General features: G+C 36.3%; 1 protein-coding gene across 4 annotated transcripts in view; it reads left to right on the top strand.

Annotated features, from left to right (window-relative positions):
* The window catches only part of WDR7 (WD repeat domain 7), a 354,103-nt gene that overhangs the window by 263,022 nt on the left and 66,057 nt on the right, over window positions 1–25,024 (top strand). For all 4 annotated transcript variants that reach the window (XM_073213119.1, XM_073213120.1, XM_073213121.1 and 1 more), the window contains 3 exons: window positions 4,223–4,340; window positions 6,433–6,582; window positions 7,143–7,225. In XM_073213119.1, the coding sequence (XP_073069220.1) occupies window positions 4,223–4,340; window positions 6,433–6,582; window positions 7,143–7,225 (351 nt within the window). The remainder of the gene's footprint in view (window positions 1–4,222; window positions 4,341–6,432; window positions 6,583–7,142; window positions 7,226–25,024) is intronic.

Below are 25,024 nucleotides of genomic sequence, written 5' to 3' on the forward strand. Positions count from 1 at the left end.
TGTGGAGAAGGTGAAGTTCACACTGGGTGTCGCTGACTCCAGAAGCCTTGCTCCTACCCCTGTGCCGTCTTGCATTTGAAGCCTTATTCCACGGAATTAAAGACAAAAGACTACTAAATTTAAAACAACCTCTTAAAAGGGCATAAAAGTGGTCAACTCAGAATTTTCAGTGTACTTTCAGACTTTTAAAATATATTTAATGAAATCATTTCATCCAGAATTTTGTTTCTTCTAGAAATTAAAAGCCTATTTAAATATCTGTCAGCTCCTTGAGTGCTTGGGGTCACACATTGAGGGGTCAGGGCTTCACCATATGAATTTTAAGGGGGATGTAAACATTCAGTCCATGACACTGTTGACCATAATTTGCAGTTATTCTATGAAAGTTTAAGTGTTTTTCCCCTGAATGTTTCCTTACAATTCCTTAATTTGACAGATGGGGAAGCCTGAGAGTTGTAGACTGTGACATTTAACTGCAGTAGTCGTACATGTAACTTTTAAAATGCTATTACTGCAGTGGAGTAAGGGTTAGAACAGGATTAATGAGCAGTCATGTAAGGAATGAGCTCAGGCTGAGTGGACTATTTTTCTATTCATGATTTTTATTTATAATATCTATCATCTCTGGTATTTCATATGGGATGTGTATGCTGAAATGCTAAACAAAATAGAGTATCATATCATATTTTTTAGAATAAAGACTAAAACCAAAGACCCATCCTATAAACCTATGTAACAAATGATCTGCATAACAGCCAGATAAGCAGGATCAGATGAAGAGTAAATTCTGTATTTACATACAGATTCCACAGTAAGGCAGATACCCCTTTCATTTCAAGCCTCTGATAGTATGATCCTTCTTCATTCAGTTAGAATCCCACATTAAAATATATCACACACACAATGCACTTTTGACTTTCAAGATAACTACATGCAGAATTAGACTTCGTCTGTTGGGACTTCCAGATCAATTACTTTGACTTCATTGCCTGGTCAATTCAGTCAAATAACTGGCTTAAGTGATTTTTTCTTTTCCTGCTGAATTTGCCAGGTAACTTCATTTTGTGCATAACGATTGAGCTACCGTCATGTCCAAGGGCTGTACTAGGCACCGTGGGGGGATACACAGGAATAGAAGGCATGGTCCCAATCTGCACAGAGTTCACAATACAAAACTAATTCGTAATGCCTGGCAGAATAAGATTCAGTGCTAAGGGCCTGAAATAAAGGATTTTGTTGTTGGTTGATTTTGTTTCAGTAGATGGTGATGGAGTGCTGAAGCAATCGCGGAACACCGCGAGGGCTTCCACGAGAACTGAACGGAGGGGAAGGGAAGAGAGTGTGCTGGGGGGGAAAGGGCTGGTGGGGAAGCATTAGCAAAATTCTACAGTTAAAAAAGGAAAGAGTTCTGGGGACCAGCTTCACAATTAGCCCAACCTCTCGATAGAACAGATGTTGACTGACTTATACATTACTGAAACTAGATTATGAAGGGCTTAGACTCTCAAGCCAAGGACTTTAAGATTTTTCTTAGAAGCACTAGACCCACTGGGTTTTTAATCAGGGTAGGCATGAAATAAGTTGGTGCTTCTGGAAGGAGATTTGCACTGTCAGTGGTGCATTGAACAGATTGCAGGGGGAGAGGCAAGGGTGCCCTTCCTCCCCGAGGCCTTGGCGACCCCTTTCGGTTAGGACACTCCCATTCTCCCGCCTCTGCACTGCGGATGCTCTGAGGGTCATTGCGGAGCCCTGAACTCAGAGAAATACATGTGTCCATTTTTTCTTTAATTTTTTTTTTTATTGAAGTGTAGTTGATATACAGTATGTCCACACTCTGAAGTCCTGTGCCTGGACTGCCAGACGCTGATGACGGTAATCACTCACATGCACACAGTGACACCTCCACAAATTGTCAGGTGTTCCCCCTTCCACTGGGTTCAGTGGGCAATACATCTATGTGTCTGTGGTTGGCTTCCTTCCCCATTACCCTATAGCTTCTCCTCCAGTCCCCAAACTGCCACTTTTCTTACTATAAGAAGCTTGCTGATTTCCCCAAATCCTTTCATCCAAAGTTGCTGAGTTCAGTCACGTTACCAGTCCCTTAATCCATGTGACTGCAGTACCGTCAGACACCCCCACTTGTTCTCTCCAGAGGTCACCTGTCCTGAAAGACATGACACTACTGTCTGTGCTCCTCACGGAACTTCTCTGCCTCTGATTTCTCCTTCATGAAATGCTGATGTCACCACCTCATAGGGATGTTCTGGGAAGAAATAGCACAGGAAAGCCTGCCTTCAAACATAGACCTTGAGTCTTGTGTCCGGCTTACTTCCCTCCCTCTCCTGCCTTCCAGATACGGGCTGGGCTGCCCAGGAGATGGGCATTCCACTTCCCTGGCTGACTGCTTGGCAGGGATGCCACCTAGGGGTTCTTTTCCAACTCCAACATTCTGTGATTGTACTGATCTTAGGAAATTTGATTTAGGTGTGTTCAGAATTATTCAATTAACATACCATTTTTGTTTGTTTCAGCCGTTCAATATTATCAACACCTTTGCATCCACATTAATGAAAGGAAGGAAACATCATAGAGAATTTAAAAATTTCATTGGTTTTTGCTTTTTTAATACTTAAAATATGATCCAAATTTTATAAAAATTATTAAGCAATCTAGCCCAGCTCATAGTAAACATTTCTTTTGTGGAATTCTCAATAGTAAATATTAATCCAGAAAAGAAACTGGCTAAACAGCCCAGCCTGCTTTTTTGCTGACACCACTTTCCAGCTGTTGCCGGGTCCCCGTGGCATCAGGATCTTCCTTGGAGGAGAAGCACCTACAAATGCTTTCTTTCTGTTTCTTGTATGTGTGTGTGTGTGTGTCCTCAGCTCATGTCTTGCTTTTTAGTGGTAAACATCAAAGGAAAGCTCTCCATCCTCCTCTTCTCTGAGTTCCTACTTTGTATCTACCCTCAGTTTGGAAAAAAAGAATAGAGACGATTATATTATTTGTCAAAGATTTAAGCAGTTTAACAGTCACCAAGATGTTACAAACAGAATTTTCTATAATCAATTTATCTTCTTTTGACAATGTTGAGAATGCCTATTCATGCATCTTTATTTTCAACTAAAAATTAAAATGATTCTTAGATCAATTTTAGAGATACTTGTAAACTTTCTGAAAATTTTTAGTAAACATAATCCAGTTTATACATGAAGCACACAAATTTATGGAGCAGCACAGATCTTAATATAATTTCATATGGATATTTAAGTATCAAAATTATTTAACTAGAGGGAAAAACTGTAATGGATCTCTAACTGAGGAATAAAATAATCCTTGTATACCATTGATGTGTGGATCGCATGCCACATTTTAACGAAAGTCTTAATACTTTTCACAGAAGTCTATATAAAACATGAAGGACACTTACACAAACAGAAGGATATTATTTTTATTTTGGGGTGGCAAAGGCATATAAAATCACTTTCCTAGCAGGACATTCTCATAGTTCAGAAAGATTTATTTCATCATGTACATATATTCTTACAGGTAGTCTGGACATCATCATGCATATGTTCATTATATAGAGAGACTTAGTATCAGTTAATATAATTTTTTTATCAATACTAAATAGCTAATGGCAGAACATGCTGATAAGTAGACTGGACCTTGAAGTGTATTGAGTGTGGGGTAAATTAGCTGTACTGAACATATTTCAAATTAAAAATAATATGTAAACTAAAAATAACTTTGTGATTTTCAGTTCTTTTGATAATTTTATGGACAGGAGTGAATTTTGCATCCTGGCAAATATATGGACATGGACAGCCTTTTAGTGTGGCCTTATAAAGACAAATTGTTACTTTTAACTTTTTTTGAAAAAATTTGAAAATACCCAGCACAATATTCTTTTTTGCCTCATTCTGAGCTTTGTGACATATATTCAGTAGTAGTTCTTGATAATTTGTTAACAAGGCGTTTTTAACACTTTGGACAGATGCACATACTGTTTTCAGTCTTCATGGTTAATTATTCGATTTTATATTTGATGCCAGAACACCCTGACTTGTAATCACTGCTCATTGTTGCAAGTCCATTATATTCTAACTGTTTGAGTGCTCCCATTGACCTTGAACTGACATTATAAGCTGTGTCTAATCTTTTCAGTCTATATTTCTTATGCTTCTTTTCTTTTTTTCCTTTTTTTCTGATCTCTGTTTAGCATCACAATGGGGCTGCCTCTGAGCCCTGCAGCTGACTCCGCCCGCTCTGCGAGGCATGCCCTCTCGCTCATTGCCACTGCCAGACCACCCGCCTTCATTACCACTATAGCCAAAGAGGTGAGCCAGACTTCTCAGCGTTCTCCGTCTTCTCATTTAGAGGAATCATTTGATATGGTGCGCCAAGGGTCCATATCCACAGTAATCCTACCATTTTGTTCTAGAACAATGCAAGTTAATCATTTAGCACTGAAATGAATACATACGGTGTATCCACACGGAATTCCATGGTGGTGCCTTCATTAGTTGTGCTTTCATGTTTATTTCTGTTCTCAAAGTTAATTCACTTGTAAATATTTGACAATATTTCAGTTTGAAGTGCAGCAGACTTCTTCAAATTAATATATATTAAAAGCATTTACATTTTACAATTTCTAAGTTTCTGTTATCAAAACTAAACTTCTTATTTAATAGTGGCTCTCCACAACTCTAAACAAAAATGTAAGTCATAAACCTGCTAATTGTCTCTCCTATTACTTGTCACAGGATAAAGACATGAATGTCAATTGATTCCCACATTCTTAGTGTTCTACCTAATTGCCCACATCTAACTGAAAAGCTAGTAAAGAACAATGAACCAATTACAGGATCTTTCCTGTAGGTCTTGGTAGCAGGAGAAGAAGGAAAGGATGATAGGCTCCTAAATTTTTTTAAAGGTTTGTTCTATTTCATCATGAATAATGTGCAGACTTGGTGTCCATGGAGTATGGGCTGGTTCTTAGTTGTTTTTCCTGTAGCTGTGATGAATTTTTAAAATAATAAGTAAATACCTCTGAGTTTGCCCTGATAGCCTGAAACCTATTGGGCCTATGTTTTTCCCAGAGCCATCCTTACTAGGCATGAAGCAAAATTTGTTATGTGAATGTAGCTAAAAGGGAGGAATATCCTAATAGCAGATTGTATCAGTTTGTATGAGACAGTGGGATTTTTTAATAAATATCTAAAATAAACATGTAGACTAAGGGTATCTGTTTTTCTAACAGTGCATAGTGTTATAGTGAGGTTCCACTGTATTTAAAATATATGTATGTTATGTGTATGTATTTTATATATAGTATATATATACATATATATATATATATGAAGTATATGCATATATTAATGAACGGATTTAATAGCCATAGGATTTTTTTTTACCAGTTTTCCCAACCTCAGAATGTGTTAGATAATAATACCAAATACATTAAGTAAGCCTCGCATCAGTCTGAACACGTACTTGGGTCCTATAAAAGCCAGGTGTTGAGCTACCTCCTTAAAGCGAGTAAACAAGTATTTATATTAATTGTGTTTCTGCATCTGCCCTTAATTTTTGCCATATTTAGTATTTTTAAAGGAACTATTAGAATAGCCGTTCTTCAGATTTATTCTCCTCCAGCACTTGGTTAGAAAGGCAATTTTACAATACTTTAATGTTAATGTTTCAATTGCCAGTTGAGTCATTCTATGTGGTCTAATATTTCAGTGTAATAGTCCACATTTGTTACCACTTAAAAACAAGTTTCCACTTCACTTTTGAGTTGAGTAAAATATTGAAGTATTTCCCACTATTATTGCTCTCTCCCACCCTATCCCCATGCCCACTCCTTCGTGGCTAGCCCAGAGCACATTAATGCTCTTTCTCCACCCAACTGTCAAGACTTAACACTATGTATGGGAAAAAAGGTCGCACTGAACTTATATTATATACAGTAGTCATTATTTTTAGAAGCATGTTCATTTGAACCTCCTAACTTGATCAAAAAGTACCTAGAGTGGTGCCTGGGACACAGGAATGGCATCATAAGCTGAGAGCAAAGCTCTTGTCTTTATGCTTGCCAATATCCCCTAGCTGCTATCCACCTCAGTGCCAAATATACCAAATTCCCATGCCTTCAGTCTGTCTCTTCAAAAGTGTCACAGTAATATTGTATTAAAATCTCATATAATACCCAAGTATTTATAGCATTTTTTTAGAGAATACTTACTGACTTTTTATTGTACTGAATACTTTCTTTTGCCCTCTAAACTGTTTTGTGACCCACCACAAGAGGCTTGTTTTATGTAGCTTCTTTTTTTTCCAGTGGTATTAGTAAGTGAAAAATAGACTAGTGACTAGAAATGTAAAACTTCATTGAATATCAACCACATCTAAAGCATGGAAATGTTTTCACAGGTACACAGACACACTGCTCTTGCAGCAAATACTCAATCGCAGCAGAATATGCACACTACAACTCTTGCACGAGCTAAAGGGGAAATTCTGAGAGTCGTTGAAATTCTTATTGAAAAGATGCCCACAGATGTTGTGGATCTTCTTGTGGAGGTAAGAATATCCTTCTTTAAATGACACATCAACAGCCTAAATTAAATATTCCAGTGTAGTGATACAAGACTGTGTATAATATAAGCATCTTTACTTCCATCTCATCTAAAAGAGAGATGACCAAAATAAATTAATTCTTATACCATTTTCTGTTAACTTTATTAAAATTTCCTCAAAATCAAAATGATTTCTGTATCCATTTATCATTCACATGGAATTGGTCTATATTAGAGAAATTTTTAAAGGTTACCTTCTCTTTGATCTCTTTCATTACAAATAAACAAACATACAGTGTACTGGCATAAAAGCTACCTATACTGTGCGTAAATATGAATTGCCCTTAAAGTAAACAAGGCTGGTTTCTTTATTTTACTATGTTGTTGTATCTTTTCGTAGGTAAGAGAAAGAATCACTTGTAGAAAGTAAATGAAATGTAGTTTTAGCAAATGTTAAAACCAAACTATGCAGAATTTTATGCATATGAGGCCTGAGTTAATAATTTTAATTTTGGAAAATTTAGTATTTGAAATTAATTTTAGATTTGTATCTTTTCCATAAAGGTAATGGATATCATTATGTACTGCCTTGAAGGATCTTTAGTTAAAAAGAAAGGTCTTCAAGAATGTTTCCCAGCCATCTGCAGGTAAAGAAACCTTTGCCAGCATGCAAAATAAATGATTTTCAGTAACAAGCAATTTTTAAAAAATTTTTATTAAGGTTTGATTGATATGCACTCTTATGAAGGTTTCACATGAAAAAACAATGTGGTTACTACATTTACCCATATTATCAAGTCCCCACCCACACCCCAGTGCAGTCTCTGTCCATCAGTGCAGGAAGATGCCACAGACCCACTATGTGCCTTCTCTCTGCTACACTGAATAACAAACAATGTTTTAAAATTTCTTGAACAGGATGAGTTAGTTGTCTTGCTCAGAAATCCAATGATATACCTATCTCTTTCCTAGAACAATTTATGCAGTTTTATAGGTAAAAACACAAATATAATAGAACCATGATTTGAAATTGGGTCAGAAAGAGGTTTTCTCAAAACTTAAAAAAATGAATAAGAGAGAGAATCTTTTGAATATGTCTTATTCTTCTATCCATTACTCAACACTTATATTACAAAAGGGAGGTTTAAGAAGTTTCTGACTTAGGAGAGAAGATATACTTTTCAGCCAAAAGAACCTTTGTGACGTATTTTTCACTAGTAAATTTTATTTTTACTAAAAAGACCAGTATTTGCATAGTGTTCTACTGATCAAGTGTTTCTCTGGTGAGAAACAGACCAGAAGCATTTAAAAGGACAGAAGCCTAGAGCAGTGTAAACTTTTATGACCAAGATTATTGATGTCAAGTATAACTAAGAAGTTTATGTGTGTACACCACTTAATTGTTTTGAAATGAAGAATTTTTTTAAATGTCAAAATATAGTAATACTGTAGTTATTTTTCTTTTAAAGTAGTTTTTGGTTTTTAAAATGTTTACAGCTTATAGTCAGTAGAAATAGTCTTTAAATCTATTAAGCATAATCTACAAAAACAACCAGCTATAGTTACATAACATTTTTCTTTTTAAGGCAAGTTCAATGCTATCCTTACCTATTTTTGCTCTGTTCTTTGAGTATATTGTAGAGGAAAGCTTTATGTTAGACTGTAAGTTTCCTGAGAGCAATGGTGGGACACTGTGCATGTTCGCCTTCTGTATCTCCTGGCATTTCAGCAAGTGTTTGCTAAATTAGCTGTCCTCTGTAAGTCTTCTCATATTTACAACAGACTTTATGTCATCATCTCTGTTTCTGATTTATGCCACCCAGAAGTTAAAACAAGAGCACATATAAGAAAAAGATTATGCTGGAGTACACATGCATGCAGATGCATGTTTTCTTGTGATATAAATCCACCATGTGAGAATATAGTCATTTTTTAACATTGTTCTGCATTAATCCTGGCTTATGTTTTTTGTTAAAAAGTGTACATATTAAAATCTTTGTGCAATTAACTGACACTAAGAATACATAAGTAGCTGTTACATTCCTAGTTGATTACTCCCTAAGGAAATCTCTAAGTGAAAATGGACATTTGTCACTTAGTAGAGGCGAGGAAGCAGTTTTATTAGGACTTATCTTACTGAATGTTAGCAAAGCACCCTTACAGCACCAATCACTGCTATGTAAATAAGCCTTCTGGAATTAATATGAGCAAGTTGCTGAGTGTTTAAGAGCGTGCCTCCTCCCCAATCAGCATCCTTAATTCCTGAAGTCACTTTCATTTGCTGCATGTCCACTTTTGTTTAATCACTGGAGAGTAAGGATTCTGCTGGAATGCTAAGGGGGCTTGTGTCTAAGCTGGTCAGTATCAGGTTTTTTTGATTTGGCAGAAAGCAATTGTATTTTATTTATTAATTTAATAACATTTATTGAACACCTACTGTGTATCAAGTTACTAGCTAGGCCCTGGGGATACCATGATGAATGATATAATATCTTCAAGGAGCACAGGGTCTAATAGGGCAGGTAATTATAAAGATAAATAATTCCAGAGTGCTGGTTTTGTGCTGGAGTAGCATACATACAGGTACAGGATTGGGCAATGCAGTGCTTAACTCTGGATATGGGAGTCTTAGAAAGTCTCACAAAGGAAAAGGTGGGCTAATATAATCTCATTTTAAGGGAGCAGGATGCTTTAAGAGTGGCTGCCAAGTGGAGAAAAGGATCTGTCCTCTACAGGGGCTTGGGGTGGTGGTGGTGGCAGGAGTGGTAGGTTCTGAGAAAGCTCCACAGAGAGTCGATGGGATGAGCTTTGCAGAATAAACAGGTGTGTGCCATCTGGAACTTCAGGAAGACCCAGACTGGCAAGTGTTTGGAGACATATAGTGTACAGTGAGTTTGGCAAATGCTGTGTGCTAGTGGCAATGGAGAGTCAGCAAAATTTAAACAAAAATATGTAATTCTTTTGCCAGAATATAGTTGATAAAACATAATGAAACATCATATTAACAGCACTTATGAGCGTTCAACTTATTAATGCCTTTTTCTAAATATGAAATTCCAAAGTCAATGACATGAATCTGTGATCCAGTCATTTGACATTTTCTTTTAAATTCTTTATATAATGTTGTATTATTTTGTTTTTTCCTCTTTCTTTTACCCTGTTTTAAAGATGGTATAGGTTTTAGTTTATGTTAACCTCTGTAATGGTATATTCCAGTAGACAGCTGTTATCATTGGTAAATTATAAGTATCTTTTAAAAATTTAATGATACTTGTCAAAGCACTCAGTAAAATGCCTGTGATTTAGGTTAGTTAAGATAATGTTAGTTTCCTGTTAGTCATAATGATGTGAAAATCCAAAATATACATCAGAAATTAGTTAATATATATTTGAAAGTATTTTATATGCATAAAAAATATACAATGACATTTTTATCATTCTAATACATATAAAAAATTGGCTTTATTCCCAAAATATTAAATAGTTTTTAGTCAGTGTTATAAAGGTAATCTTCACATATGAAGTTGTATTAATTCAGTGAAGAGCTAATGTAGTATCTTGAAGTCATTAAATATTTAAAAACTGAAAGAACTCTAACTTGAATGATGTTTTTTATAAGTACCTACATGAAGTAGCATCACTGAATGCTGAATGATCCTGAGATTGGTTTTCTTGTTTTGTTTTTTAACCTTGACCAGTGGGCTTCTGATTCTGAAATGCATTTGGGTTTTCAGTTCAGGATTTTACGTTAATTTGGTAATTTCTCTAAGATTTTCTTTCTTGTTGGTAAATTGGCAGTGCTTTCTCAGATTGCATATTACAATAAAATTTCCATTTTATTGTTATAAAAGTCAGGTTTTAGTCTAGGCTGCCTCCTCTATACCATGTAGTTCCTCTATACCAGGAGTCAATTTTATTTAGGTGTGTTTGTTTATTAATTCATTTATACAGGTTTATTAATGATTATATGACTTACCATATAATTTAATGAGTAAAGAATTTACTCAATTATATTGTTAACTGAACTTCTTTTCTCTCTGACATCTTTATTTAAAACATATTTAAAGTTTAAGCTACAGATTGCAAATTCATTGAAAGAAAGGATTGATAGAAAGGGTTTGATTTTTCAAATTCTTATCATATAATAGCTTTTATATCCATTGTTAAAACTTATTATAATATTATCTGCTTGTGAATAGAAATAGATTAGAACACAATTTGATAGACATTCTTTCTTATCACTGACCAAAACTCACTTGCTGATGTGAAAACGTAAGGTTATAGCAGTAATTATAGCGTAATTTGCCGAAGCTGAGCCATGAATTTATACCTAAACTTCTTAGCAGCCAGTGTGTGAAGACCATCTGTACCCAAGTCACAATGTTCAGATGATAGAAATAGAAGAGTTGTTCAAGAGAAACATACTGTAAAACTGAGATCAGCATGAAATTGACAGTCCTCAAAGAAGACATAAATATGTATGTAGCTCATAGACATGGTAGTTTTAGAGATTTTGCATTTCTCAAGAATGTGCTGGAAAGGAGCTCACACAGCTAAATATTAAGCAAAGAACATTTGGTGCTTATTAACTGAGAGAACTAAGGACATGGATAAGAAAGTAAAATTTAAAAACAGGTATTGAGTGCTCACTCTGTTAGGCCCCATGGGGGATAAAGATCTCTAAGTATGGTTTCTGGACTGTCTTCTGGTGAATTACCTGATTTCTAGATGCCCCCTGAGAGCTACATCAGACTGTCATGAAGCCTGGGAAGCTGCATTTAACAACGTCCCCTGGTGTCTCTTTATGTACACTAAAATTTGAAAACAAGTACTCAAATAATCCCAAATTGAGAAACACAAAACCTGAGTCATTATTCTTTGTGACCCTGTTGTATTATGTGAAACCTTGGATCCTTGAGTGCTTATTTTTTATATAACAAATAAACTCAAAATTTCCAGCGAAACACCTGAAGACAGTCCTTCAGCTCCTGCATTCCAGTGATGCACCATTAGTTTTTAAAGACCCCTAGACAGTATCATGGAATGCTGACCAAAGACTTTAACTTCAAACTGTTAATTGGTTTTTATCTAAAACTCAGAACATTTAGAAGCTAATGTAAAAAACACACGGTCCATTTATTCCCCTACATATTCTGGTTTATATCCCTAGGTTAAGGTAAACCATGAGAGAACTGCCTGCATGGACCACCTGGGCGGGTTTCCTTGGGGGTTCCTCTCCACGTTATGTGTGCCTCTTGCATTGAGGGGCCCTCCGGAGAGTGTCCTGAGAAGACTGCCAGGGCTTCCAGCGTAGGGCTCTTGTTGGGGTCAGGCAGTGCATTGTTTAGGGTCCCTTTCATGAGAACTCAATCTAGACATTTCTTTTAAATCCAAATGACATGCATTTTTGGTCTGTTTTGTCTTGAGGAACTAGTACATGTTTTGTTTTTTGTTTTAAGTTATATCTTACATCTCCCATTCTCCTTCTCTCATCATCACACCTCGGGCCTGTCTTCCTTTTCTATTTTTTTACCATATTATGTTCTATAAGCTTCCCTAAGTCCTTTATGTAATATGTGAAAATATGTACATGCACATATATATGTCTATGTGTATGTGAAATATACATACATTTTAAATTTTATTTCAAAATCCATGAAAATAACAAATCATCATTATATGCATAATACCAACTATCATTACTTTGTAAAGATAAAAAAAATGCTTCTTTTATTACCTGAAGTAGCCTAGATCTTCCTGGAGTAGTTTATGTATCTGTAGATATTTTTCTACAATATATTAGATAAAAGATACAAAAATCACGTGATTTTAACTTCAGTACAAACTTTATAGTCATAGATTTAAATATTTCTAATGATTCACATTTTAGTTCCAGGGATATTACAAATAATATAGTGGCATTTCTAGTGGTACAAGAAAATTACTTTGATTTCAATGCCCTTGAGAGAATATAGCACACACATCCTTCCAAACAGTTATACAAATAAAATTGTTCTACTGCCAGATTTTTCATCACTGTAACAAACAAGCCTATATTTTTTATAGGAATTAAACTGCATTCTTTTTAGAGCACAGATATATTAGCAACAAAATTGTTGCGATGTTGAATTAACTTTATGTTGATGAATAAACCAAGTGAGAAGTGCTGTGAGGTAACTTGCTTAAGAAATGAGTTCCTCCAGATTCTCTTCCATCTGTTTGGACTTTTCTTTGCCTTTGTCCATCTCCTAGATGATCTTCATCCAGCCCTCTAGGGCTTATTGTCAGAGGCAGAAGCACGGAGGGTTCTGAGTTATTTGCACTTAATTGCCTGCAGTATAAATACTATAGCATCCTCAATTAAAAATATCCTAGACACTAAGAAAGTAGAACTACTTTCAAGGCTTGGGAGGATGAACATTGCTGAAGTTTCCTCAGAATTCACTGTGAAAATTTAGGTCCCAGTTGCCTTGTTACTGAACTTGAATATCGTTGTGAAGCCCCTCATAGAGCAGGCTGGCCAACACTGATTGCGCTGTGCCGGACTCCGTTTGATCAATTATCCATCTTCTGGTCACCATATAAACACTGACCCATTTTACACCTACTGTATTTGGTTCAGTGGCATAAAATACGAAGTGTAGAAATGCACAGATGTTACTGAACTAAGAGAAAAGCAGTATAGAATCTAAGTATGTATTATACACTTATTCTAAAATGAATACTTTGAAGGTTTGCTACTCATTTGGCAAAAAATATTCTTTACTAATTTCAGAATAAAAAATGGAAGCATTTGTAAGCTAACTAACTATCGAAGCTCAATTAGGAAGCAAGATGAAGTGCCTCTGGAAATATAATGGGATTCTAATGTAAGTTTTAAATTTAAGGCTATTTTATTATGTTCTGTAAGACTAGTAGTGACATAATGCACAATAAATAAAGGATTAGGAATTTATTTTAATGAAATTGTAAGTTGATAGGAAAATATTTTATTTGGAGATCTGAGAGGTTTTAGGATTTTTCAAAGCAAAATTGTGATTTTAGTTACTTACATTTTCTCAAATATGCACATTATTAGTAGCTTACAGAAAGGGGCTTTTGCACCCATTTCCTTGCTAGTGCCCTGTAGTGAGTAGTAGAAGTCTTCATCTGGCTGAAAGCCATATGGCCCAGAATTCCCAGATCCTTATTTCATGCATTTTTATTCTTTTAAGTCGAGGTAATTTATTTGATGTATAAGTAAGAGTGATTTAATTTTTATGCTTTTAAAGACTTGTCAGATAAATTCACAGATTCAAAAGAAATCCTTTGTTGGGCTCTGTCCCAATTTTTAGTTTAGAAAGTATAAGCATTCAATATAGGCACTCAATAACTGTGTTTGAATAATGGTACTAGCTATGCTGTTTCATGTGTTCAGTCCTTAATTTCATCATAATAAATGGCACCAGTTATTTCACTTAAGCAGACCTTGCTGCATTATTTTATAGCATTACAAGTTGTAGAACTGTGAATCTGAAAAGGACCCCATGTTATGAATTACCTACTCCTGTCCAAACTGAAGAGCATTTTTGTGCTTGACAGTCAGATGAAAGTGAAGCCCTCTGAACATTTTTTTCTTTTTTTGCTGAACCTCTATGTTCTGCAGAGGTGAGGTTTGCAGGCAAGCACATGTCTGGGAGACTCACGGAGTTGTGCCACCTCATCAGAGAATGAGGGCCAGGGTCTCTTCCTTGCTGCCTCTGTCATTCCATTCTCTCACCTCCTCTTGGGCCTTGCTCTTTAGAGAACCCTTCTCTTTTATCCTCAGTTTCTTCTTCATGGCATTTCTTCCTCAGCCTCGAAGTGTGCTCTCTTTTCGCTCATTTAGAAACCCTTCCTTCCTTCTGCATCTCCTCTATCTGCTGCCCCATTCCTCATCTCTCCTCCTCCAGGAAGAGGAGCTTGCACTCTGTCCATTTTCTTGCCTCTCACATCCTCTTCTCCTTCTTGTCCTACTGATCTTTGCCCCCACTAGTTTGCAGATATCCCTCTTTCCTTCTGGTTACAAACAATTTTTTGATTGCCCAGTGTTTATGCCCCCACGGGCCCAAAGGGCCACCACACTTTAGTAGGGAAATGCTTACATGTACATCCTGCTTGTCACACTGAAACAACCTGTACTCAGGTGTCATAATTTAAATAATTTCACTGCTTCATTAAGGGCATTAAGTGAAAGCGCTTTGTGGCTTTGTTTTATTTACTATCAGGGCATGGCAGTGAAGAATACAATGACCACGCGTAAGTTTGGTGCCGCTGCCTTGATTTGAGCCAAAGCACCTGCTCTTCTACCCATCATTGTTTCTACTCCATCAATGCAAAGTCAACACAATGAAAAGATCAAGTGATGTCTCAGTATTTTTAGAAAATAGTTGTGATCTTTCAAACTTGCTGATAGGAACATAAGGCCCCCAAGGCATCCACAGAACTACATTTTGAGAACTGCTGATTTGGTGGAACGTGTTTTTGTACTGAAACGTGAAACTCATTTCTTCTTTCTTAAAACTCTTCTGCATTCTGCATCCCCTGTATCCCAAAGCCATCACTTTTCCTAGGAGTCTGTATCTGGGGAGAAGGTAGACTAGGCTTAAAGAAGACCTGGGATTCATTTTTCTGAGACTCAATACAGAGCCTGAAGTTCATTCTACTTCCTTTAAAGGACCCTTCACTTTTCAAGAGATTCTCCAGTCTCTTCAAGTTACAATGCTGCTGATCCCAACAGGGGCCTCCTTAGAGAACCCTGGGCTTCTGGTGTTACACAAAGCACCTTGGTAAATAGTACCTGAGAGCCAAACTGCCTGTCACTTAGGGCTCCCATTATGGATGATATCCTATTATGTCAGGCTTGCATTCTTCAAATCCCAATCTCAGGTTCATTAAGCTGATGGCACATCAGTCTTTTTTCTATTCCTTGAACAGAGCCAAACTTATTTCTACCTCAGGACTTTTGTTCTTGCTGTTCCCTCTGCCTAGAATGCTCCTCCTCCAGATCTTGACGTGGCCTGTCTGGTCTCATCATTCAGGTGAACTCCCTTGACTGCCCTGTTTAGATTAGCCTCCTCAACATCACTATCCCTTTGCCCTTCATCTTCATAGAATGTTTATACTCTGAACGCATCTTGTCCATGCTTTTGTTTACTTGTTAGGTGCCTAAGAACAGGGACCTTGTCTAATCATTCCCTGTTATGTTCCCATCAGCCTGAACTGTTAAACAAATGCATTCAGAGACCATGTGTCTGCCGTGAGGGTTAAAAGGATCTGCTCCCAGAGCAAAGGGATGGGGTGGGCAGTCCTGGGCGGCCCATTCACGCCCTCTCCCTCGCCCTTAGCTTTCCTTCTGTTTCTCAGACACCTCTTCCCAGTCCTAAATCTCATCTCATCCTGTTCAATTCAGAGTTTTCGTATAGTCTCTTCTCAGCAACTTAAGTGTTTATTAAAGTATTTCACTTGCTTTTGTTTCATTGGAACAAAGTTCTCAACGATAATATATGTATATAGTCTATGTATTGTATGTAGTAGACTGTATCTATCTATATGGGTAGATAGATATGGATAGGTAGTCTACTTTTTCAAAGATAGATTCTAAGTCAACAATTCTCAACCTTTTTGGTCGCAAGACCCCTTTACACTCTTAAAAATTATTGAGGATCCCAAAGAAGTTGTGTTTTTATGAGTTATAACTACCAATATTTGCCATATTAGAAATTAAAACAGAATTTAAAAATTATCTTATTAGAAAGTAACCCAGTATATGTTCATATAAATAATATTTTAATGGCAAATTATAATTTCTAAAACAAAGCATAGAAGAATGGCATTGTTTTATATTTTTGCCCATCTATAATCTCTGATGTAATAGAGGCCGGCTGGGTTCTCATACCTGCTCCTGCTTGTGGTATGTCATGTAGAATCTGGAAAACCAAACTACATATATATTCATGAGAAAATGCAAGTGAAAAAGGCAAATAGCATCTTAGTGTTAATGTGGAAGCAGGTTTGATCCCAGACCATGGTTTAAAAACTGCTACTGTAAGCCACGCCCATGTGGTTGCCTGCAGTGACAGCGGAATTCTAGGTGGTGTGGGTTCCTGCCTTTGCCACCCCCCAGCCTACTGTGCAGCCCTGGGCATGTCTCTAGGCTTCAGTTTCCTCCTGTGTGAAATGAGGGGCCTCTACGGCCTAATAACCTGAGGTATGAAGATACTAAAACTTGATGAATAACAACTCTAGTTTTCTCAGAATTAATTTATCAACATATGATTGCCAATCATTCTATCTTACAATCAAGTTATGAAAATATTAAAAGTTCCTAGTATAGCTATAATATGTGAATGCTACAGCTTTAATGCTTTCCTAAATATTCTTCAAAGTAATTAACTATCAAACCTAAACCTACACTATATTATTTAATGAATAAAAGAGTCAATTAATATGGAGAGTAAGTTAAATTTTTTTTAAAAACAAAACAAAACAAGGGTTTTCTATTGTTTTAACCTGATAAAGTCTTGTGGGAAAAAAAAAACTAGGTGGAATTCAGAGGCATAGTTTTAACGTAGTGTCATTGTTATGTTTTTGAAAGCATATCATGGTGGCATATCCAAACAATGGAATATTATTCAGCACTAAAAAGAAATGAGCTATCAAGCCATGAATAGACATGGAGGAACCTTAAATGCATATTACTAAGTGAAAGAAGCCTATCTGTAAGGGCTATATATTGTTTGATTCCAACTATACGACATCCTAGAAAAGGCTAAACTATGAAGTCAGTGAATGATCAGTGGTTACCAAGGATTAGTGAAGAAGAAGGGATGAGTCGGTACAGCAGAGATCTTCAGGGCAGTGAAACTACTCTGTATGATACTGTGGTGGGGGATCTTTGTTACCACACATTTGTCCAAACCCCCAGAATGTACAATGCCAAGAGTGAGCCCTAATGTAAACTGTGGACTTAGGATAATTATAATGTGTCAGTATAGGTTTTTCAATTATAACAAATGTACCCTTTGGTGGGATGTTGATAATGGAGGAGTCTGTTCTTCTTGGTGTGGGGAGGGAGGGATACATGGGAACTCTCTGTAGTTTCTGCTTGATTTTACTATGAACCTAAAACTGTTCTAAAAAATATTGTTTATTTTTTTTTAAAAAAAGCGTATAATCTCATCATACTTATAGAAAGTCAAGAAATCAATAAAAACTTCAGTGACATTTAATCATTCAGTATTTATTTTTGATGAATTAATATGTCACTCTCAATCACTAAATGATGAGAAGTTTTAATTATTCATTCCATTATGGATTATATCACCTAATTATTTCAAATAACACTAGATGGTATTTATTTTTAGAACTGCAAATTAGTATGAAAAAAGATATTTTAGTTGATTTTTTAACATATAAATGTTAAATCTCAGTACACAATTCCAAAATTAGAAAAAGTCACTGAAGAACTAGGAATCAATAAATGGTATTAGAGTGATTGAATAATATAATGTTAAAGCAGTTGTGTGGCTTTTCATGATTAAAACTTCCTGAAAGTAATTTAGAATTCATTCCTTTATACAGTAGACCTTCCTTGTGTGCATGCTCTGGGCCCTTTATGGTGCTGGCTGGTGTGGGCCCCTCAGCCTTATCTGGTCAGTCAGGCACTGTCTCTGTCCTCAAAGGCCTTAAACTGACTTGGTAGTGACAGTGATAAATCAGAAACATATCACAGCACTGTGACAAAAGGGTGTCCAGGACACCCTGAAGAGTCCCAGAATACATGATGGGAGAGACTCAGTGGAGGAACCTGGCAGCTGTACACAGGAGGAAAAATGAGAATTGGTGATGTTTCAGTTGAATCTTAAAAGAAGAGTAGATGTTTATCAGGCAGACAAATCCTTCTGACTTTTATGAGCTATTTCCATAAGCAAAATTGGCTGTCATTTAATACTATATTAAATTTGACTGGGAATCTCTGACTAATGAGTCAATGATCATTTTGTAAAAATTATAGTGTGCATAATGTAAAATTGCATATTTCACTGCCAGGAATAAAGAAGTTCTCAATCTGTGCATAGATCTTAGCAATATATTTAATGGCTCAACTACTTGGGCTTAGTAGATACTAAAAGACAGTAGTAGTAGTAGTAAGGAAGCTAACTTTAAAACACTCAGGATATAAATTTCTCCAACTTACTTTAAATGGGTGAATCCCCTGAATTTTGGTAGTATTGACAGTGAAATTTAAAGTGGTCTGTATGGTTTTGCAGAATTTGACTGATTACCTCTCAGTGGGCCTTTATTGGGAACCTCTTAGTATGATTTTACATAGAAAATATACTTTATATTAAAACACAGATTCATTCATGTCCTCAAGTAAACCTATTGTTTACCAACAGTTATTTACATTAAAAGATACTAGAACTGTGGTATACCATGCAGCCATTAAAAAGATTGAAGTCATTCCATTTGTACTGGCATGAAAAGATGTCAGTGGAAGAGAAATTTAAAGAGAAACTAGCAGTTTCAGAAGATATGTAAAATAAAATCATTTTTGAAGAAGAAAACTATAAGGGTTGATATTTATGCATGTACATGTATATATATATATGTATATATGAAGAGGGAAAACAAATCTAGAGAGACTTACCTCAAAGCGTTTCTTGTGATTGCCTGGGATAGTGGAGGGGTTAGTGGTAAAGAGTCCCTTCCTTTCTAAACTGTTTATTTTTCTATATTCTCTATATTTCTTTTTCACCATGAGTGTGTATTCCTTTTAAATTGAATATAAGACTAATTCAAATTTTTAAAAAACTAATTGGGAAGACGTTAAAGCTATAACATAGATAAGATACAAAAAAGTCAAAGTAAGTAATTAAAATTTTAAACTAAATGGAAAAAAGTATCTAGATGGAAGAGTTAAAAGTCTGTATTTTCAGAAATAGTTTACCTTTTCTTAAACTCTGTTATTATGTAGACAGACTGATCGATTCTGCTTTTCAAGTGAAATCTGACTCAGCTCTGTTCACCCTAAATGGGCGCTTGAACTCCAGTAAGGAGATGAACACTGTCTGCGTCAGGACAGCGTGTGAGCTCACTTTCACAAAACTCCTTTAGACCTTCGGTTTGTTCTTATTCCAAATGGGATATATGGGCTATAAAACAGGTTCTATACTAACTTCCAGTAAAATTCCTAACTTAGTTATTTTATAACATAGTTTTTATAAAAGAGTTATTTTATAAAGTAGTTATTATAAAATATAAAGTATATTTTATAATACACATTTTGTCATTTTATTTTTTTATAATATACTTTTTATTATAACATACTTTTTATAATAAATAATTTAGGTGTTCTTCCTCTACTTGTCATGCATGAGTAGAAATCCCTCTATAACCATCCTAGTCCGTTCCCTGCTCATAAAAACTTCCCAAAAGATGGATGTCTTTCAATATTAAAATTCATAATTTAAAAAAAAAAAAACCTCTAAGCCTTCCAGGAATATTCCATTTCACTGTATAATGGAAAGAATATTTAATTTTCAGACTGTTTGAAATGATATAGAGGAGTTTCAAACCGAAATCAGTATTATTTGTATTAGCAACTTTAAGTTGAAACTAAAATAATTTGCAGTTATTATCAGGTCACATTTGCCAATCACAAGTATTTAAGAATAAGCAAGTTAAAAATATTTTTAGGCATTCATTTGCCCTACTTATTATCATGCCCTAGGAAAACAGCAAATTAGCTACGCCTTATGTATTCTTTCTGTGGTGTCTATTCAGAGGTGCAAATGATGATGACGATGATGAGTGTGATAGTCATTAAAGTTTTCATGTACTTACTTTACGTACCATACTAAGTGCTTATTATGTGCCAGGCACTGTTCTAAGTACTTTACATGTGATTAGCTTGGTTAATCCTCACAACAATCATGGTAGGTACCATTATTTTGTTCCCATTTTCCACATGAGGAAACAGGCATACTTGCCCACAACTGATAAGTGGCAGAGGCAGGCGATGGGACCTGTTTCTCAGCCGTCACACAATACAGCCTTAACAGGTGTGGTATCTTCCCTTGCAGAAATTCTGCTCCTTCTGCTCCCTGTACAGCCTAGGAGTGTTTCCAGTTCTCCTTTTAACACCTCTGCTCGAGTGTGCCTATAGGGAGTTTTTTCAGAAGCAAAGTCATTCACCTATTAAATACTCAACAGTGTTATTCAGGAAGTGTCTACTGACTCTCTATGGGGTGCAGGACACTGAATGGGAAATCGTGACTCTCAAATGGAATTCCCCAGTGTCCATCATCATCCCAGAATGAGGGATTTTTCCTTTTTGTCTTTTGAACTGGTACCCTCCACTGGAAGGAAGCATCACCTCCTGAAAATAATTCTCCACCCTCCACTACTCACACCTCCCAAAACAAGTATAGCTCCCTTGAGCTGATGCCTTTGCCAAAGCCACTTTCATGTCTCTGAATCTTTCAAACACATTAGCAGCCTGGAGACCTGGAGTTCTGAGTGGGGTGTATGAACATGTTCTATAAAATGCCTCCTCCTTTACAGCCTCCTCCTTTACAAAGTGTTCCCCCTTGATTGCAAATGTGGCATTTCTGAGGGCTGCTGACCGGTGCTGTGAGGACCTACTCCCGAATCTTAGATCCTGACTCCTCACACGGTGGCCCTCAGAAGAGCTCCTTGGTATCTCGTTACTTGCCAGGAAGAGGATCGGGTCAGTGTTGCCCCTGGCACCTCTCGTGGTCAGAGTGACCTGTACTTTGCTCCACTACAGAAGGTCTACCACTCTTTCCTAAAGAACTTGGATTAAAGTTTGTTTGTGTTTAGGGCTCAGATCTTTTCCATGGGTGGTTGGGAACCAATCACAGATATTGAGGAGTCTCACTCCTCATCCAGTGTAACCAATAGATTTCAAATAATTTTTTATTATATTAATAAAGAAACCTGCATGCATATCCTACAGTGTAACCAAATGAGTCAATCTCAAAAGTTATTTCATGCAAATTAAAACAAAAATGTGATACCATATTTTCCTCATGTTGGAAAAAAGAGGTAGAAAGTTGGATAATATCAATGGGGCCATTCCTTTACTTTTAGTGGGAATTGAAGTTAATTTGACATTGCCTGTCAAAATTTTAAATGTGTGTATGTTGCAATCCAGCATCTTGTTTTGGGGAAATCTGTCCTACAGAAATACTCACCTGGGTATACAATGATCCTTGTACAATATAACTTAAATGTCTGTCAGAAAATGAACAAATAATGGAATGTACATACACAGGAGTACAATGCAGGTGTGAGGAATGACATGGGGTCATGTCTATTGACTTGGAAGGGTGTTCCATGAAGTATGGAGGGAAGACAAGGTAGTTGCAGAATAATATATGTAATATGATAACATTTTTGTAATAAAAATTAGAAAAAGCTCTAGACGGTCCACCAAATTGTGAACAACATAAACCCTTGGTGAGGGTCTAGGAAAGGGAAGGCTTGGCTTTTACTATATAATGTATTGATGGTATTTGAGTTTTTTTACAAGTATGTATTGCCTTAATACCTTTTTAATGAAGAGTTAAAAGTGGGTCATCCATTTTAAAGCAACATCAAAAATTTCTAATAGCAACTCAATAAAAATTGCTACTTTAGTTACTTATGAAAATACATATACAAGTACTTAGGACAGTACCTGATGCACTACTCAGTGAATGTTACCCACAAGTAGTTGTAGTTAGTGCATTGTAAATAATTATAATTATTCCATACTATTTCATATCTCTGAATCTTTCAAACACATTAGCAGCCTGGAGACCTGGAGTTCTGGGTGGGGTGTATGAACATGTTCTATAAAATGCCGCCTGAATACATTCTGTTCCATGTATTTTTAGATTTTAGGTGGTTTCATGTTAAGGTAGAGATTAATTTTGGATTAATTGAAGAGTGTTTCTTGTCGCATTTTAATGCTCAAGGATATGAGGTACAGTGAAAACTTATTCTGAGATCATTGCAGATTACCAAGTCATAGTTAACAAAGTGATTTTTAAGGGTGCCTTTCTTTGTCTCAAATTGTATTTCTGCTGAGAGGTACATGTTTCCTTTTCCTATGTTTTTCCAAATTGACTTTTAAATTTCACACAAATTTTCTCTTATTTGAGGGCTATTTTAATAAAGATCAAATAGGTCACTAACTCAAAGGAGAGAATAGAGAGCACCAGGGTTACTTAGAGACTCAGCTATTCAGTGCTTGGCAAACTCTCAAACAAAGTGATCCGCTCCAGGATCTTGCACCAAAGTGGACTCAGTTCACATTTGTGTTTCACATTATAAGCCACCCCATGGTGAGGTGAGTGACACTCCATTGTGAGTTACTCCTAAACAGTTGAAGTCACAATGTGGCTTTGGAGAAATAAAATGACCCATTCCAGTACTTAATGATGATTAAAAAGTGATGATTTCTTTTAATTATGTTTTGTGTAATAATACCATGTTCAGTGAAATTTATGTGTAGTGATAGAAATATCTGGCAAATTCTTAGAATAATTTCTTTAGTACCTCTTTATCCCCTTCACCTATATCACCCATTCCCCACCTCTCCTGTGGCAACCACCAGTCTATTCTCTGTGTTTATGAGTTTATTTCTGTGTTGTTTGTTCATCTGTTTTGCTTTTTTGGTTCCACATGTAAGTGAAATCATGCTCTCTGTCTTTCTCTGTCTGACTTATTTCACTTAGCATTAATACCCACTAGGTCCATCCATGTTGTCACAAATGGCAAGATTTCATTCTTTTTTATGGCTGAGTAATATTCTATTACATATATGTACCACATCTTCTTTATCTATTCACTTACTGATGGACACTTGGGTTGCTCCCTATCTTAGCTATTGTGAATAATGTGGCAATAAACATAGGGGTGCATATGTCTTTACAAATCAGAGATTTTATTTTCTATGGGTAAATTCTTGGAATTGGAGTTACTAGATCATATGCTATTTCTATATTTAGTTTTTAAAGAAACCTTCACACTGCTTTCCATAGTGGCTGTGCCAATTCACATTCTGACCAACAGTGTCTGAGGGTTACTTTTTCCCCACAACCTCGCCAACACTTGTTATTTCTTGTATTTTGCATAGTTGCCATTCTGACTGGTATGATGGAGGGAAATAAGCAATAAATAAAAATATATATAATATCTCAGAGATGCTAAATACAATACAGAAAAAGTAGGATATTGGACTAAAAAGCCATGGAGGAAAGGCTGCTGTATTAAATAGAATGGCCCATAAAGGGCTCCTTTGTCAAGATAACCTTGGAGCAGAAACCTAATTGAAGTGAGGGCATGAGCCATGGAGATGTCAGGCAGAGATTCTCAAGCAGAGGGAACAGCAAGTGTTCAGGTTCCAAAGTGGGAACACTCTTAGCACGTTCAAGAAAGTATGACTAGAGCAGAGTGAGCAAAGGGGAGAGAAAATGAAGCCTAAGAGATAGTAGGGCCAGATCATGTCGTAAAGGACAGTTGTGAACGTAAGACAGAAGTGGTTTGATTTATGGTTGAAAAGATCACTCTGGCTGCATGTGGGCAATAATGAAGTGTAGACATCAGTGACTATATTTGTGGATGATAACCCCCCTAGTCCCAGAAAGAAATACATTTTGCAACATTACTCAATTCCACTTTATTCTTACACATACTTGAGTGGTAAGATTCTCCCTGACTTAGAGATGAGGTGGGTGGAGTACAGGGGAACCATTGTTGTAATTTGAATATAATGAAACGATTCTTACCAGGTTGTTACCCAAAAAATGCTGCCCCAGTTGCATGTTATCATGTGAACTGCAGACTGAGTTGCGTTTCCAGAAGGCTCAGCCCTCCGAATCCTTACTCAGAAATCGTCCTCCCCCAATTATGGAAGAATTCAAGACTTTCATATGGGACCAGGTCAAGACTACAATAGTCTTAAAAACTATAATCAATCCATTGATACTTTTGGGGGTGGGGAAAAGTGACATCACCATTATCCCCCGACCCCTACCTCCATTGCAGAACTGGTTCCAGAAGAGTAGTCTAGGGGTATGGTGAGCCCTGGAAACCCTTAGTAGAGGGAGGTTCACTACTGCCAGTCCCCAGAGTGGATACTTGTGAAGTGACTGCATACATACCATGTATTCCTTCTGTTGAAAGAGATGCTGCTAAGGGAATAAAAACTTTAACAAGAAATCCAAATATAAAAACATTCCATAAGACTTTCACTGTCCAGAATTCTCTAAGATATTGTTTGGAATATTAGTCTAGGAGTAAATCGCAAAGAATGAAAAATGCAGACTTGTAATAAATATATGGTCTTTTCAGGCAGACTAAAGATTTGATACCAAGAATAGATTTGATCAATTTTCTCTCAGAAATAATGGTGT

Source organism: Manis javanica, chromosome 9, assembly GCF_040802235.1.
Source record: "Manis javanica isolate MJ-LG chromosome 9, MJ_LKY, whole genome shotgun sequence".
Taxonomy (NCBI): Eukaryota; Metazoa; Chordata; class Mammalia; order Pholidota; family Manidae; genus Manis; species Manis javanica.